The 18,963-nt window shown below is 47.8% G+C and overlaps 1 protein-coding gene across 1 annotated transcript in view; it reads left to right on the forward strand.

Moving 5' to 3' along the window:
- TSTD2 (thiosulfate sulfurtransferase like domain containing 2) overlaps window positions 1-18,963 on the forward strand; it is a 210,792-nt gene that overhangs the window by 154,509 nt on the left and 37,320 nt on the right. The window contains exon 6 of the mRNA XM_086961849.1: window positions 1,297-1,402. Coding sequence (XP_086817975.1) covers window positions 1,297-1,402 — 106 coding nt within the window. The remainder of the gene's footprint in view (window positions 1-1,296; window positions 1,403-18,963) is intronic.

Raw genomic sequence — 18,963 nt, forward strand, 5'->3', positions numbered from 1 at the left:
TCTGTCTTTTTATTCTAACTACCTCTCCCACAACAAAATCTCTGCTGGCAACCCTTTTTCTCTCATCAAAATATTCTTTTTCTTTGGCTTGATTTTCACCAACCTTGTGTCTGACTCTTTCATCCAAATCTTGTGGAGTACTATTAGACTTAAACCATTTCGACATCCAAGCAGGTTTAAATTCCGTGCAAGGTTTCCTGCCTCTCGAAAGTTCAAAAGGGGAAATGCCTGTTGAAGAGTGAGGAGTGGTTCTGTAGAACCATAACATTGTCCTCACTGTGGGGGGTACCATTTTATTGTGTTGTATAGCCCATTTGACACAGTCACCCACATACCTGTTTAGTCTTTTAACCAGTCCATTAGTTTGGGTGATACAGGGAACTTCTGAGGTGCGTTACAGAGGATTCTTTAAGTAATTCTTCCACCTCGGCAGAAATAAATTGAACCCCATTGTCAGATACAACATATCTGGGGAAACCTTCTCTCATGAAGATATCTTTCAAAAATTCAAGAATTTCTTGCGAGTCAGCGCTGGGTCCAAACCTTACTTCAGGCCATTTAGTGTAGTAGTCCATCATCACTATGGCAAATTTGCATTGAAGAGGCAAATTGTGGAAAGTTCCAAGTACATCAATGCCTAGTTTCTCCCAAGGAGCCTCAGGAAGAGGTATGGGGGTGAGAGGGGGAACCGAAGTGCGAAGGCACTTGTCACTTGAGGCACAAATTGGACACGCTAACACCAGATTTTCGATGTCCCTATCCATTTGTGGCCACCAAAAGTATTCTCTCACTCTACGTTTGGTGAGCGTGGCGCCCAGATGTCCCTCATGAGCTTTATTAAGAATGGTGCATCTGATACTCACTGGAGGTATCAGTTTGTCGGATCTGAACACAAGACCATCCTCTAACGATAATTCATCACAAACTTTCACAAAAGGTTGTAAATCAACATTTCTTTCTTTTGGCCAACCTTGCATTATGTATTTCTTCACATGACTCAATTTTTAGCAGGACAAGGTCTACCACTTTTAGCGTGATGAGTGTATCCACATCTGAAACAAAACATTACACACTTTATTAAAGGTCTCTTTATAGAATATCCGCCAGTTTCGAAACCTGTATATTCATGGTTAAATTATAAATTGGGAAACTGTAGTCACAAGTAAGTAACAATGTCTTCTCCTGGTGCCAATTCGTTTATGTTTTAAAGTAAACCGTAACTATTGTTGAGCTGTAGTTCTGCTTTTTTCTGTCGGTGGTTTAAGAGCACATTGTATAGTTTTTTTTATTCCACAGAGCAGCAAAGGAGGAGCTCATTGTTTTCCTGAACTTCGAGTGGGTGTGTTTCAAGAAATTGTGCCCATGGGAATTGATCCAGAAAGGGTCTCCTATAAAGAAACTGGTAAGTGCGGCTTGAATGTCATAACAACCTACAAGATGACAAATTTTGCGAGTATTAGCTTTTCTATGAGCTGCTTGTACACATTCTACGTCAAACATTTGTGAAGATTATTTCCAATTAAAACAAAAAATCCCTATCATGGCCCTGAAAGTATCAGCCGGAAAGTCTCAGGTCTCTGGCAGATGCAATTATGTTTGCTAAACCACTTTAAAAATTTCTTGTAGGAAGGGTATTGCCCATCCCTTAACATGTTTTTTCTTAATCTAACCTATTGTGGTAGAATCTTAGTGCTTCAAAACATGATCTGGTTTTCTTCTACAACCTGCACTGATGACGGGTTTTTATGGACTTTAAGAATGACTCAGTTACTTACCGGTAATCTTCATTACTCTTAGTCATAGTCTTCCTCATCACAGTCACCTAGGAGCACCTCGTGTTCCAGGCACAACATTCACCCATAGAAAAAAGTCCCCACCCAATATGGTGGCCTGACAGGAAATACCCATCACCTTACCTATAAGGGTGGGGCAAACACAGGAAACATCTTTTTTTTCACTGTGTTCAGGCTGGAACACCCATTGTTCGTGACAAGGCGGTTTGTGTTGCGGTCCGGTCTCGGTGAGTATGTTCTTGCCTTACGGAGTCTGCTCTAGCGTACCCCTTTTTGTATGGCCGCCGCTCCCCTGGGTGCAGCGGTTTGCTTCTGGAGCTGCTCCCACGCTGAACGATGGGGAGCTGCTGCCTGTCTGCTTTTCTGCCCTGCATTCTTGCAACGCTGCTCCCGCGCTGAGCTACTGGGGTGCAGCGGTGATGGGTGGCGGCGTTTTTCCGCTCCTGCGCTTAGCGGTCAGGTGCGGTTGGGGTTCACTGCCTTCTTGGGGGCTGGTGCCTCGTTTGTGCAGGGTGCCCGGCTTACCTTGGTTTCCTGCTGATTCCGGTCTACGCGGTACGGTTCCTGGGGCTTCTTATGGTTTCTCGATGAAGGGTAAACGCTCGGAAATACGTCCTTGCCGATCTTCTGGGTCGGATTCTGATCCTGCTTCCTACCAGCGGCCTGTGGGCATGGATCTTGATGTCCTGCAGGCTATGATTAATAAGGCAGTAGATTCTGCCTTTGCGGCTCGGGATGGGCCGGTGCCTTAGGTCAGTAAGGGTTCTTCTCAGCCTGACCCTGACTCTGATGGTTCAGATGAGGGGCAGCGTGGGCGCTTTGTTAAAGGCGCCGGATTGTGGAAGGTCCGGACACACTTGAAGGACAATTTGGCCTTTCCAGCTGTTGTTCCTCTGGTGGAGGAGGATTTTTCTCCCAGTACCTTCGGAAGGAACTGGACGCCCTTCCTATTCATAAGGCCATCTGGGGTCTTCTGTTCAGGTAACGGGCTGATGTTGAGAAGGCTGAGTTCCTGCGGTTATTGCCAAGAAGTACCCTCTTAAGGACTTTCTGACTGAGTTTCCCCCTCAGGTGAAAGTGGACTTTCTCATGGTGGGTCTGGCCTACAGTGGTACGATTATCTCTGAGGACGCCTCTGCTAGAGATCCTGTGGATAAACGAGTAGACAGAGCTGCTAAAAGGGCTTACTCCACTGCTAACTTTTCCATCAGGGTGGGGGTATGTGGTCCAGTCTCTTCTGCATGATTCTCAAGTCTTTTCTGAGCAGGCCCTCCAGCAGGGGGAGAACGTTAATTCTTGTCTGTCCCTAATGGAACTGCAGGTTCGCTTTTTGTCAGACATCACTTTTGACTGTCTGCTGCTGCTGCAATTTCTGGTTCCATTGTTTCTGCTTGTGGTAACATCTGAATGAGGTCTTGGAAGGCGGAGGCCTCTCAGAAGTCCCTTCTTTCACGCTTGCCCTTGGATGGTGCTAAGTTGTTTGAGCCTCGGCTTGAGGATCTCCTGAAGACATCGGTGGAAGATCGTAAGCTCCTGACACCTCTGCTGCCTGCTCCGAGGGGTCGAGGATTTGGTTATCGGCGTGCTTTTGGAACCCCCACTCTGCGGGGCGGGGTTCCTCCCAGCCCTTTTGGGGGAGGGGCCGTGGCACCCCCTTCTCTGCAAAATCCCGGCAACAGCCTGCAAGTGCTGCCCTTACTGATGCCTCTCCTAAGTCCTCACTATATCAGGGGGGGGCGGCCGGATTGGACAGTTTTATTCCACTTGGGCTCACAACGTCACCAATTCCTGGGTTCTTCTCCTGGTGGTCGAAGGTTATTCTATCAACTTCTCTTCTCCTCCTCCAAATCTTTTTGTCCCTACCCCCACTCCTCGGAATCCTCTTAAGCTGTTGGGGTTGAAGCAGGGGATCTTGGATCTTCTCCAGAAGGGTGTCATTGTTCCTGTTCCCGGGACCGAGTTGGGGCAGGGTTGCTACTCTTTGATGTTCCTGGTGCAGAAGGTGACGGGGGGTTCCGCCCTGTTCTGGATCTCAAGACCGTGAACTCCTATGTGCCTTACCAGAGGTTCAAGATGGTGAGTTTACAGAAGATCTTGCCCCTTGTTTCCTTTGGGCCTTTGTGTCGTCTTTGGACCTTTTGGGTGCTTATTTCCATATTCCTGTGCACCCTCTCTTCCAGAGCTAATTGCGGTTCTTTGCCCTAGGTCAGCATTTCCAGTTGTGTGTCCTACCCTTTGGTTTGGCCTCTGCCCCTCGGGTGTTTACTAAGGTCCTGGCTCCCCTGTTGGGCCTGTTGCATGCTCAGGGGGTGCTTTTGTTTCCCTACCTTGATGACTGGTTAATTTCTTCCTCATCTTTTCCTAAGGCCCAGGAGGATGTAACATTGGTGCAGCATTGCTTGGAGTCCCAAGGGTTCCTGGTGAATCTCAGCAAGTCCCACCGCGTTCTCTCTCAAGAACTCCAGTTCATCGGCGCTCTCTTCAATACCCGGTTGGGGATGGTGTTTCTTCCTCTGGCTCCTCAGCTCCGGTCTTGTGTGGAGTGCCTACTGTCTGCCTCATCGGCCTCCGCAAGGAACTGGTTGCGGGTTCAGGGGGACATGTCTGCTTCTATTTTTCTTGTTCCTTGGGCTCACAGACACTTCCATCTGTTGTATCACCGTCAGTCACACTGGGATCCAAGATCCCAGGACTACGATGCCTCTGTTCCAGTGACTCCCACCATTTCTCTCCAGCTGCGTTGGTGGCTGGTTCCGGTCAACCTGGCAAGAGGGGTGCCCCTGGACCCTCTCTTCCCTGTACCCTGACTACGGATGCCAGCCCTTGGGGTTGAGGTGCCACCCTCTGTGTTCTTTCTGCTTAGGGTCCTTGGTCCCCTTCGGAGAGCTGGATGTCCTCGAATTGGAAGGAGCTGGCTGCTGTGTTCAAGGCTCTCCTGTACTTTGCCCATCATCTGAAGGACATGTGGGCTCAGGTCCCGACAGACAATCAGGTAGCCCTTGCCCACTTGAATCATTTGGGGGGCACTCACACTCCACTTTTGGCCCTGCTGGCGGATCAGATTGGGTCATGGGCGGAGGCCAATCTGCTGGGTCTGACAGCTATCTATCTGCTGGGTCTGACCATATCTATCTGCTGGGTAGGGAGAATGGGGGTGCGGATCAGCTGAGTCGCCTTCTTCGATTTCTCTGTCCCTGTCTCTTCTGGTCTTTCTGGAGCTTTCGGGGCGGTTCTGGAGGCCCTGGTTGGATCTCTTTGCCTCCCATCAGGATGCTCTTCTGCCGAGGATTTGCACCCTTCTTCCTTGCAGGGAGGTGTGGGGGTTGGATGACCTGAGTTTCCTTTGGCCTTGGGGGTCTTATCTCAGCCTTGGTATCCCCTCCTTCGGTTGGCCGTTGCTCCCCCGTGGAGGTTCCCGCTATCTCTTTCTCCACTCCGCTTTCCTCTCCTGTCTCGTCACGCTGTCAGCCAGTTGGCGTTGGGGGTTTGGAAGTTGAAAGGCGACGGCTAGTGTCTTTGGGTTGATCCTTTGCGGTGGCCCTGTCCATTCAGAATTCTCGGCAGGGCAGTACCCTTAAGGTCTACGAGCGTCACTATTGTGGTAGAAGCTTAGTGCTTCAAAACATGGTCTGGTTTTCTTCTATAACCTGTACTAATGACAGGTTTTCACTGACTTTAAGAATGTTCACTACTAATGGTAAAATGATGTATGTGTGAGCAGGAATCAATCAATAATTAGCTTTAGTCAGAAGTATGATAACAACTATAAAATCACCTACAACATTATTCCAGAATATATAATTCATAAAAACAAATCCGCCAATAATTATATAGTTAAAACATAACACTGTTGAATTAAACATAACAATGCGTGTTAAAATAATATTAGGACAACATAGACCTACGAACTCGCACAGCACATTTTAAAAAGGCCCCAACCTGCAATACAATTTCATCATTAGGTAGGGTCATTAAACGTCTAAGGGTGGGCCTGCATTGTCCAGTACTTTGTAAATACTTTTTGAGAACTGCAATTTAAAACAATCTTGTATACCTTGTAGGAAGGTACATCCTGACTATGGTTGCCCCCAACTTTTTGCCCTGTGTTTTAGCTGGTTTTGGACATAGTCGACCTGGGACCCTGCCAATCAGGACCCCAGGCCTACTGCTCTCTCTTTAAAATGGATTCCATGTACCCTAGGTACATTTCCAATTGGTACTGGGCCACCCTATCAGACCCTGTAACTCAGGGCATGGGTGTACCCAGGGCTGCCAGGGGCTGCAGCATGTATTATGCCACCCCTGGCTGGCCTCCTAAATCTGACACAACTGGCTGCCTGACAGCTGGGGCAAAGTCGTGTAATCACCCTTTGCTGTAGGTGTAGTATACCTATACCTAACCCTAAAATGGACACACAGATTCCTATCAGTCACTCCTATGGCAGGCCTTGACAATCCTGAAGGCAGAGTGCTTGGAATCGTGTGAGATGGTGCTCTGGCATGAGCTGAGCCTGTCTGCAGCTTGCGGAATCAAGTCCTAATAGCTGTTCCATGATATCGCATACCATATACTCTTAAGTGCATTATAATCCTCGCGGTTAAATGCTATCTTTGGTATTGCTTTATCAAAACATGTCGAGTAAGGTGTCATACGAATTGGAATACTAACCCCTCGCCAATTCTGGCGACGGGGTTAGCATTCCACCCTTCTAGAGGGACACGACATGTATGTAACTGTGAACCCCGGTTAAAGTTAACTGAAGCCTCAGCTCCACAAAATGGATGCTGCCACCACAGACACGAGTCTGACCCCCTGCAGCTGGGAGTCCTTCCAGCGAGGGGAGCCTGGACAAAGGGTTTCCTGTCAGGGGCGGTGCTAGCACCGTCCCAGACATGGTTTTGTGTATCCTGGGTAGGCAGGGCTTTACAGGAAGGTGACTGCTGAGTGGCACCCCGGTGCTCACTACGCATAGGCCGGTCTGAACCAGTTCCAGGGGCACACCAGCCCCTGGCCTGGGGAAGTCCGGCATGGCTGAGGGGTGTAACCACCCCCCACCTAGTCCCACCCATAGGCAGGACCTAGTCACCGGGTCAGCCCCCTTTTTTAGTATAAAGATAGGAGCGGGCCCCCTGTTAAAATCAGATCATCTTTGGAATCAAGATACCACTTTCTTCGAAAGGACTTCACGATTTCTTCTTCAAGATTCTCCCTTGTGGCTAAGGAGTAGTCACCCTGCATCAAGCGGGCACCATCCTAAAGAACACTGCGGTCTGCTGCAAGTCCTTCATCACGAATCCGACGACCCAGCTCGACGAGACCCGGCTTCCCTGGCACCTCTGACCTCTACTCACCTCTACAGCCAAGCTGAGAACCGTGAGTGCGACGAGACCTCAAGGGACCGACGATCGCCAAGACTGCACGACATCTTTACTGCAAGCCCACCGTGTCCTTCGCTGGTGAGTGCTTTGGGGTCCGAGAAGCCCCGACCCTGCGCAGCTCCAGCACCCAAGGTCAGCCCCCCTGCATCTCCACGATCTGCGTGGGGCCCTTCTGCTGTTTGCTGTGCACCGCGTTGTTTGGCTACTAGCCGGCTGGCTTGTGGCCCTCTGAACGACGCCCGACGACATCTCTTCTGCTGGTCTGGTTGCTCCAGGCTGGCCCTTGCTTCCTTGTTCAAGAGAGGCACCCCGGACCCTCCTGGTCCACTCCAGACGCCATTTTAGGTCCACCGCGTGGGCTTGAATTTGCCAAGGCTTTGTTGCCCAATCCTGGGTCCAGCGACGCCGACAGCTTCTAACTTCGTGGGACAGCTCGATCCTCCATCCTGGTCGCCGACAACGCCTCCTGGTCCGCGAGATCTTCGAGCTACAGCGTCACCCACTCACCTTGTCGAGGTGGCTACCATCCGGTGCCCTCCTGGTGCCCACTGACTACTGGCTAGTAGTCTCGAACTTGGTCCCCTCTGCTTTCAGGTGTCATCTATCTTCGAGATCCAGGCTTGGATCCAACTGAACTTTCTTCACTGGTCACCGGCCAGCATCTTCTCTTCCGGCTCCTGGTCCGTCTACGAGGATTCCCGACGTCTTTTCAGACCTATGCAGCTGCAGCCCCTGGGCTAGGTAACTTCGGCATTTCGGTGCCCCAGCATAGCCTCACTATCCAAGGGTCAGAATCTACTTTCGTTTTCTCCCTACCAGGTCGGGTTCGCCCGAGAACACTAACTTTCTAATTCCTAGTTACCATAGACTTTTGTCCGCATCTCGCGTGAGAGTGCACACACTGCACCCGAGTCCCCTAGGCCTCCTAGAAGCAATCTAACGATTCCCTAGTCAAGTCCTAGCGATTCCAAAAGCTATTAGTACTGTACTTACCTGCTAGGAATTTCGCATTCCACTTTCAGAGTATATGGTTTTCCGTGCCCCTCGGGCATTTGTATATACTGTGCTAACTTAAGTATTTTTGTAAGAGTTTTGGTTTGTGCTTAGTACCCTGTCCTCATAAAGAGTACAGGGCTGTTGTGATCTTTAAATAAATAACTGTTTATTTTCATAACACTTGTGTGGTGTCCTTTCACTTGGTATTCAAGGGGTATATGTGTGGTAAACAGCTGGCTTAACACGCCCTCTCGAGTCTTTAGCCTTAGACTGCTCGTATCCACGCTACTAGGATAGCTGGTCTATAAGGTTGACTTACAACCAATCATCAATAAGGGTTGCTGGACTGATACATAGTGTTCACTAGAATAGTGAGCACTGCATATCAGGCCACCTTCTCACATTGGTGAGCAGCGGTTGGGATTTGAGCTTGCTGTTGTTTGCCACACGTATCCTAAGAATATCTTGTTGAAAGATCACATAAGTACTGTTAGGTACATATAACTAAAGCTTAGAATACTCTGAGTTCTACTGAACCAGCTGTTGTAGCTCCTCAAGGCTTAGCACACCTTGGCTGCAACTCTAGCAAGGGACCAGTAGGTAACACATAGTGTAGGTAGGTGCATCACTTACACCACACTAGAAGCAGTATGTCGGTCACAGGAGGAAACACTGAGTCTCCCCTTGTGTCAGTTGACCCTCCACAGGTCATCCCTTCAAAATATACTGCTCTTAGCTTCCATGAGATGAGACAAGTGTGTACTCTCAGGAAACTAAAACAGGGGTCTAACCCCACCACTTCCTTTCTGATTGGTCTCTTAGAGGCCTATGATGCCAGTAGGGCTGGTAACCCAGACCCTTCTAATCCAGAAGGAAGTATGCCCTCCTTACAGGGTCCCTTTGATATCCATCCCCTCCATGAGGCAGATGATGCTGAGGAGGAGGATGAGTTGTCTGGGGATGAGGCAGATAAGGGACAGCTAGAAGTCAGTAGACTAAGCAGGTCCAACTTAAGCAGACATGAGCTTGGTACTGGGGGACTCCTGGGCCCACTCTCAGGTCAGCTTAACATTGGGAATGGACGAGTTAGGTCTCTATCAAGAGGCTCTAACAGATCCTTTCGAACCAATGGCTCTCTCAACTCTTCTCACAGAGGGATGTCTTCCCCTAAGAGGAGAGTGTATGAAGCAGAAGAAAGGGCAGTCAAACTGAGGATTGAAAGGGAAGAACTTGCCCTGGCCAAAGAGAGACTTGCCCTTGCTAGAGAGCAAGAATTATGTGGGCTAGTTCCCACTGGTGGCAGCAATAAACCTAGCAATAGGGAAAGGAGTTTTGATAAAAAGCACCTGAATAAGATAGTGCCCCCCTTTAGGGAAGGGGATGACATCCACAAATGGATTACTGCTTTGGAGAGAGCCTGCACTGTGCAGGGTGTTCCCCAAAGTCAGTGGGCAGCTATCTTGTGGCTCTCCTTTGATGGTAAAGGTAGAGATAAGCTCCTCACCACAAGGGTGGAGGATGCTAACAATTACCAAGTCTTGAAGAATACACTGGTTGAAGGGTTTGGTTTAACCACTGAACAATACAGGATGCTGTTCAGAGACACCCAGAAAACTCAGTCTCAAGATTGGGCTGACTTTGTTGATTGTGCCACTAAGGCTTTTGAAGGCTGGCTACTGGGTAGTAAGGTTACTGATTTTAAAGGATTGTATAATCTAATTATGAGGGAGCAAATCTTAAGTAATTGTCAGAACCAGCTATTACATCAGCACCTGGTAGACTCTGAGTTGACCTCTCCACAGGAATTGGGTAAGAGGGCAGACAAATGGGTCAGAACCAGGGTTAGGCCTAAAAACCAGGGTGGTGACCAGAAAAAGGAATCAACCAAGCCTCAAGAGAAGGGTGGGGATAAATCCACAGAGAAGACTTCCCAAGGGCCCCAAAACTCCAACAAGGGTGGTGGGTCCCAGAACACTCCTTCAGAGCAAAAGAAACCTTATTGTCATACCTGTAAACAGGTGGGCCATTACAAAAGTGATGCCAGTTGCCCTAAAAATGGCAATAAGGGAAATGTACCCCCAGGTAATACTCCTAAACCTCCTGTTACCACTAGTGGTAATCCCCCAGGTGGTGGGAGTGCCCCCAAGAATGTGGTGGGCATTACTTTGGGCAATCAGGAGGACTATGGCTTAGCCAGGTTCCCTGACCACACTCTTGTCTGTGAGACTGGCATGGGGTTTGCCAACTTCACTACTGGACCCCACATTTTGGGCAAGTATAGACAAGAAGTTTTAGTGAATGGTCAGAAAGTTGAGGCATTCAGAGACACAGGGGCCAGCCTCACCATGGTGAGTGACCATCTGGTCCCCTCTGCTCAACTGACCCCTGGTTTTACTTATCAGGTGACAGACATTCATGGAATGAAGAGAAGGCATCCCATGGCAGTAGTCAAGCTCAGCTGGGGTAATGTCACAGGGCCCATGAGAGTGGCAGTGACAGATAACCTACCTGTAGATTGCTTACTGGGGAATGACCTGGAACTCTCAGCATGGGCTGAGGTGGAACAAGAAACTCATTCCAGAATGATAGGCCTATCCAGACAGGTTAGTGGGGCAGTAATAGCTACAGCCCCAGTCCAAGCACCAGTCCTCCCTGAAAAGGTTGGAAGGGCAGTGGTAGCCACTGCCCAGGCTCAGACAGACTTTCCAGAACAGGATAGGAGGGCTGTGACAGTCACAGCCCAAACACAAACTGAGTGCCCTCCTGAAAAGGTTGGCAAGGTTGAAATGGTCTCAGCCTCTACTCAGACAGATAGTGAGGTTGTGAAGCCTGAAACAATGGATCACTCCACTCAAACAGAGAGCATTGAGGAGGAAGAAGAGTCTTCCCCCTCCCAGACACTAGGTGAGAGCCAGCCTCCTCAGGGAACTGACTCTACCCCTGTTGAAGGAACTGCCCCAGAGGTAGTCAGGCCTAACCTGACAGAGCCCCTGATGTCAGTGGACCCTTCCCAGGTGGGACCCAGTCTGGAGCAGGTAACCTGCACCTCTCTACCCTGCCTCAGTCAGCCCAGGGCTGCAGAGACCAGGGAGGCCAGTGGTGGACCCCAAAGGGCCCCCTGTCCAAAAGAACCCCTTAATCAGCAGATTAGGATCACTGAAGCTGGTAAACCTAGCCAAGTGAAAATAGGTCAGACTCCTGAGGGATCCCCCTTAAAAGTAGTTAGGGAACTCCCACAGCTGGACACTGTTGGGCACAGCCAAACATGGGGCCTAAAAACCCCAGACCTGACCTGTCCCTCCAGTAAGCCAAACAGAGGGACTCAGCCTCCAGCTTTAGGTAGCCAGAGGCTGACCCTGAGAGCTCAGTGCATCTCAGCTAAAGAAAGAAAGGCACATATGATGGATGGTGATTGGAGGAAGTTGAGCCCAAAGGTAGAGGAGCCTCACTTCAGTACTCCATCCCAGCATCAGCCTTTTGCTTTCCCAAGACACACCAGAGACAGAGATTCCCTATGGTGGAGACCCTCAGATACCCTTAGGGTGAGGGGTTGCCTAGTGGACCATGACACAGGGGGAAACCAAGCCAGAGCTGGTACTTCCTTATATGGCCACTTAGGTAATAGAGGCTTACCTGGACAAGGATAGCCTTATCTCCTTTCGTTTGGGGGGGGGTTGTGTAGGAAGGTACATCCTGACTATGGTTGCCCCCAACTTTTTGCCCTGTGTTTTAGCTGGTTTTGGACATAGTCGACCTGGGACCCTGCCAATCAGGACCCCAGGCCTACTGCTCTCTCTTTAAAATGGATTCCATGTACCCTAGGTACATTTCCAATTGGTACTGGGCCACCCTATCAGACCCTGTAACTCAGGGCATGGGTGTACCCAGGGCTGCCAGGGGCTGCAGCATGTATTATGCCACCCCTGGCTGGCCTCCTAAATCTGACACAACTGGCTGCCTGACAGCTGGGGCAAAGTCGTGTAATCACCCTTTGCTGTAGGTGTAGTATACCTATACCTAACCCTAAAATGGACACACAGATTCCTATCAGTCACTCCTATGGCAGGCCTTGACAATCCTGAAGGCAGAGTGCTTGGAATCGTGTGAGATGGTGCTCTGGCATGAGCTGAGCCTGTCTGCAGCTTGCGGAATCAAGTCCTAATAGCTGTTCCATGATATCGCATACCATATACTCTTAAGTGCATTATAATCCTCGCGGTTAAATGCTATCTTTGGTATTGCTTTATCAAAACATGTCGAGTAAGGTGTCATACGAATTGGAATACTAACCCCTCGCCAATTCTGGCGACGGGGTTAGCATTCCACCCTTCTAGAGGGACACGACATGTATGTAACTGTGAACCCCGGTTAAAGTTAACTGAAGCCTCAGCTCCACAAAATGGATGCTGCCACCACAGACACGAGTCTGACCCCCTGCAGCTGGGAGTCCTTCCAGCGAGGGGAGCCTGGACAAAGGGTTTCCTGTCAGGGGCGGTGCTAGCACCGTCCCAGACATGGTTTTGTGTATCCTGGGTAGGCAGGGCTTTACAGGAAGGTGACTGCTGAGTGGCACCCCGGTGCTCACTACGCATAGGCCGGTCTGAACCAGTTCCAGGGGCACACCAGCCCCTGGCCTGGGGAAGTCCGGCATGGCTGAGGGGTGTAACCACCCCCCACCTAGTCCCACCCATAGGCAGGACCTAGTCACCGGGTCAGCCCCCTTTTTTAGTATAAAGATAGGAGCGGGCCCCCTGTTAAAATCAGATCATCTTTGGAATCAAGATACCACTTTCTTCGAAAGGACTTCACGATTTCTTCTTCAAGATTCTCCCTTGTGGCTAAGGAGTAGTCACCCTGCATCAAGCGGGCACCATCCTAAAGAACACTGCGGTCTGCTGCAAGTCCTTCATCACGAATCCGACGACCCAGCTCGACGAGACCCGGCTTCCCTGGCACCTCTGACCTCTACTCACCTCTACAGCCAAGCTGAGAACCGTGAGTGCGACGAGACCTCAAGGGACCGACGATCGCCAAGACTGCACGACATCTTTACTGCAAGCCCACCGTGTCCTTCGCTGGTGAGTGCTTTGGGGTCCGAGAAGCCCCGACCCTGCGCAGCTCCAGCACCCAAGGTCAGCCCCCCTGCATCTCCACGATCTGCGTGGGGCCCTTCTGCTGTTTGCTGTGCACCGCGTTGTTTGGCTACTAGCCGGCTGGCTTGTGGCCCTCTGAACGACGCCCGACGACATCTCTTCTGCTGGTCTGGTTGCTCCAGGCTGGCCCTTGCTTCCTTGTTCAAGAGAGGCACCCCGGACCCTCCTGGTCCACTCCAGACGCCATTTTAGGTCCACCGCGTGGGCTTGAATTTGCCAAGGCTTTGTTGCCCAATCCTGGGTCCAGCGACGCCGACAGCTTCTAACTTCGTGGGACAGCTCGATCCTCCATCCTGGTCGCCGACAACGCCTCCTGGTCCGCGAGATCTTCGAGCTACAGCGTCACCCACTCACCTTGTCGAGGTGGCTACCATCCGGTGCCCTCCTGGTGCCCACTGACTACTGGCTAGTAGTCTCGAACTTGGTCCCCTCTGCTTTCAGGTGTCATCTATCTTCGAGATCCAGGCTTGGATCCAACTGAACTTTCTTCACTGGTCACCGGCCAGCATCTTCTCTTCCGGCTCCTGGTCCGTCTACGAGGATTCCCGACGTCTTTTCAGACCTATGCAGCTGCAGCCCCTGGGCTAGGTAACTTCGGCATTTCGGTGCCCCAGCATAGCCTCACTATCCAAGGGTCAGAATCTACTTTCGTTTTCTCCCTACCAGGTCGGGTTCGCCCGAGAACACTAACTTTCTAATTCCTAGTTACCATAGACTTTTGTCCGCATCTCGCGTGAGAGTGCACACACTGCACCCGAGTCCCCTAGGCCTCCTAGAAGCAATCTAACGATTCCCTAGTCAAGTCCTAGCGATTCCAAAAGCTATTAGTACTGTACTTACCTGCTAGGAATTTCGCATTCCACTTTCAGAGTATATGGTTTTCCGTGCCCCTCGGGCATTTGTATATACTGTGCTAACTTAAGTATTTTTGTAAGAGTTTTGGTTTGTGCTTAGTACCCTGTCCTCATAAAGAGTACAGGGCTGTTGTGATCTTTAAATAAATAACTGTTTATTTTCATAACACTTGTGTGGTGTCCTTTCACTTGGTATTCAAGGGGTATATGTGTGGTAAACAGCTGGCTTAACACGCCCTCTCGAGTCTTTAGCCTTAGACTGCTCGTATCCACGCTACTAGGATAGCTGGTCTATAAGGTTGACTTACAACCAATCATCAATAAGGGTTGCTGGACTGATACATAGTGTTCACTAGAATAGTGAGCACTGCATATCAGGCCACCTTCTCACATACCTTACATAAAATGTACAAAAGAAGATAAAATGGAGCATTGATTGGCCTTAAACATTATTACAGGGATACGGTACAACCTCTAAATTGTAGATAAAACCCTTGGGGAAGCAGAACAAGGAATTCCATTGTGTCAGATCTAAAGCGAAATAGCAAAGATTGTTCCCATCTATCCTGTGCATGCCAAATGTAATCGGAGGGACAATCAGATTCATATAATCCGAGATATGCAGACACATTGGGCTTCACCAGTGTATCCCTTAGAAGCTTTGATTGTTCATAATCATAAAGTGCTGGTGCTACTATGAATACACGATGATGGTTCAGTGAAAGCAGTTTCCATTCCAATGTTTCGCTATTCATCTTTCACATAGGCCAACCAGGGAATAAGTGAACCTTATCCACAGAGAGACAATCCAAAATCATGTCTTGTGTGAGCCTTCTTCAGCGTTTCTCCAAATTGCAAGTCACAGCAATACGGGATGAACCCTAATATGGTCAACTAGATAAGGAAGACTAAGGGACATATGTATGAAGGCAGTTTTGCGATCGCAAACGCCGAAATTCGCCGAATTTCAGCATTTGCGATTGCAAAATAGCTAAGTGGAATGAATGTAAGCAAAACAGCCTCGCAAAATAAGAAATCGCAAATTTGCGATTCCCTATTTTGCGATTGCATTTAAGGAATCGCAAATTGCGATTCCTTAAATGCAATGTATGAGGCCCAGAAAAAGTGCAATTTGCCCATAAGGAATCGAAAATTACCACCAACTTCAAGTTGGTGGTAATTTGCGATTTATTTGAAAAATGCACTTTTTTGCATTTTTCAAAGTGCCATGTGGCAAACATACATGCCCTTAGGGCATGTATGTGTGCCACATGCCCTTAGGGCATGTATGTGTGCCACATGGGCAATCATGCACATTTCAGGGGTGCAACAGGGTGTCCTTTTGACACCCTGGCACCTTTGAAATTGCATTTTCAATTTGTGATTCTCTAATTGAGAATCGCAAATTGAGAATGCCTTCCCATTCATTCCTATGGGCCTCCAGGCCCATAGGAATGAATGGGGAGGTATTCCTTAATTGCAATTTGCGATTCGCAATTAAGGAATATGTAGGATTCGCCAAATTATTTGCAAACCCTACATACAAAGCATTTTGCGATTCTCAAATAGCGATTCTCTAAAAATCGGTATTTGAGAATCGCAAAATGTAACTTTCATACATATGGCCCTATGCTCTTTATGACAAATATAGTGTGAAGCGGAAATAGGAACAGACAAAAGTTTTCTGCAAAATATGTTTTCCTCACTCTGTATAGCCTAGCAATTCGAAAAGCCCCAAACCTCGGCACCATACATGGCGATGGGTATACATTGCGCTTTATAAATCTGCAAGAGAGGCTTAAGAGAGCCACCCCCCACATGTTGGGGAAGGCTACTCAAGGAGCCATTAGCCATTGCAAATTTCATACTACAGTGCACAATATTAGCAGTCCAAGACCCTACAACTGAAAAAAATCACGCCAAGCTATGGAAAAGTGCTGATTTGGCTCAAATGCTGTGAACTAATCGACATATTTGATATGTCAATAGCCTTCGGTCCGCATTACATAATATGAGATATTGTAAAATGTGTTTGCAAATCGAGGTGGATAATAAAATCCACAAACGTCTGAACCAGATGACGCAGTGCCCTGGGCGTACACGCCATGAGCACTGCATCATCCGCATTTATTAGTGTCGGTAGTGGCTTCACCTTAATTTTTTTTAATATTTTGTGATGACTGCACCAAAAACGGATGAAGCTCGTTAATATAGAGAATAAATAAAAAGGGAGCCTTCTGGATATCATGGGGCATTGAGAGGTTCTATGTGCTATAAAGCAGAAAAATTGCACAGGCGCAAATATTAGAGTAAAATAACGTTATACTCTTTTACTGCTTGTCTACTAGGGAGTAAAGCAACCGAAGTGTCCTCTAATGCACAATACTCGAAGATGTTTGCACAATGGTACAAAATGGAGAAAATAGATTTAGACATTTTTGCTCAACTGGCAAAGCACATTAATGCCTTATAAATAATTTGACATGTACGATACAGCTTGTAACAAATAAATCCTTACATATGAATAACTATTTAAAAACAATATGTTTGAACAAGTTCTTTACAATTTTGTTTTGATTTTGCAGTCAATACAAAAACACCATTCTTAAACATTTGCACAATTAGGAACTTACAGCTAGATTCATCAAAGACCCGTTTTGCGAGTCTTTAATAGCGATTCATAAGGAATCGCTATTAAGGACTTGCAAAACTGGATTCATGTAGGAATTGCAAAAAATATTTCGATTCCTACATCTTCCTTATTTGCGATTAGCAAATTGCTAATCGCAAATAAGGAATAACTCCCCATTCATTCCTATGGGCCTAAAGGCCCATAGGAATGAATGGGGAGTTATTCCTTATTTGCGATTAGCAATTTGCTAATGGCAAATAAGGATGCGATTTCAAGGGTGCCAGGGGTGTCCAAAATGAAATGCAAATTTACACAGGTGTTGCCCACACACATGTCCAAAGGACATGTGTGTGTGTAACATGCAACTGAGAAAAATGCACTAAAGTGCTTTTTTCTACTTTTTTCGCTATTTACTTCTATTTACCCCGAAGTCTGACTTCGTGGTAAATAGCGGCCAGAAATTGCGAATTCGCAATTTAAAATTGGTTAATGAATTGCATTTAAGGAATCTCAAATAGAGATTCCTTAAATGCAATTCCTCGCAAATATGCGATTTCGCAAATAGCGATTTTTGCATTTGGGATGATGAATCCCAAATGCAAAAATAGCGCTCGCAAAGGGCCAGATTCTCAGAATCTGGCCCTTTGCGAGCGCAATTACCTTTCATGAATCTAGCTGTTAGTATATCAGATTTAGGTAAAAAGGTAGAGATATAGTGGAAGTTTTGAATCCGTTTCGTCCTAGGGGTTGTATTCAATAGCATCTACATCCCAAAAGTACACTGTCATGAAGTTCTTGAGCTGTAGTCACCGTTTCCTACACCAGCACCCATGTCAAGAATCAAACATCACGTGCATTCATTCAGTATGATACTGTCAATATCAAAAAGGGAGGGAGAATGGGGGTGCGGATCAGCTGAGTCGCCTTCTTCGATTTCTCTGTCCCTGTCTCTTCTGGTCTTTCTGGAGCTTTCGGGGCGGTTCTGGAGGCCCTGGTTGGATCTCTTTGCCTCCCATCAGGATGCTCTTCTGCCGAGGATTTGCACCCTTCTTCCTTGCTGGGAGGTGTGGGGGTTGGATGACCTGAGTTTCCTTTGGCCTTGGGGGTCTTCTCTCAGCCTCATATAATCCGAGATATGCAGACACATTGGGCTTCACCAGTGTATCCCTTAGAAGCTTTGATTGTTCATAATCATAAAGTGCTGGTGCTACTATGAATACACGATAATGGTTCAGTGAAAGCAGTTTCCATTCCAATGTTTCGCTATTCATCTTTCACATAGGCCAACCGGGGAATAAGTGAACCTTATCCAGAGAGAGACAATCCAAAATCATGTCTTGTGTGAGCCTTCTTCAGCGTTTCTCCAAATTGCAAGTCACAGCAATACGGGATGAACCCTAATATGGTCAACTAGATAAGGAATACTAAGGGACATATGTATGAAGGCAGTTTTGCGATCGCAAACGCCGAAATTCGCCGAATTTCAGCATTTGCGATTGCAAAATAGCTAAGTGGAATGAATGTAAGCAAAACAGCCTTGCAAAATAGGAAATCGCAAATTTGCGATTCCCTATTTTGCGATTGCATTTAAGGAATCGCAAATTGCGATTCCTTAAATGCAATGTATGAGGCCCAGAAAAAGTGCAATTTGCCCATAAGGAATCGAAAATTACCACCAACTTCAAGTTGGTGGTAATTTGCGATTTATTTGAAAAATGCACTTTTTTGCATTTTTCAAAGTGCCATGTGGCAAACATACATGCCCTTAGGGCATGTATGTGTGCCACATGCCCTTAGGGCATGTATGTGTGCCACATGGGCAATCATGCACATTTCAGGGGTGCAACAGGGTGTCCTTTTGACACCCTGGCACCTTTGAAATTGCATTTTCAATTTGTGATTCTCTAATTGAGAATCGCAAATTGAGAATGCCTTCCCATTCATTCCTATGGGCCTCCAGGCCCATAGGAATGAATGGGGAGGTATTCCTTAATTGCAATTTGCGATTCGCAATTAAGGAATATTTAGGATTCGCAAAATTATTTGCAAACCCTACATACAAAGCATTTTGCGATTCTCAAATAGCGATTCTCTAAAAATCGGTATTTGAGAATGGCAAAATGTAACTTTCATACATATGGCCCTATGCTCTTTAT

This window comes from Lissotriton vulgaris, chromosome 3_1 (assembly GCF_964263255.1).
Source record: "Lissotriton vulgaris chromosome 3_1, aLisVul1.2, whole genome shotgun sequence".
In the NCBI taxonomy this organism is placed as follows: domain Eukaryota; kingdom Metazoa; phylum Chordata; class Amphibia; order Caudata; family Salamandridae; genus Lissotriton; species Lissotriton vulgaris.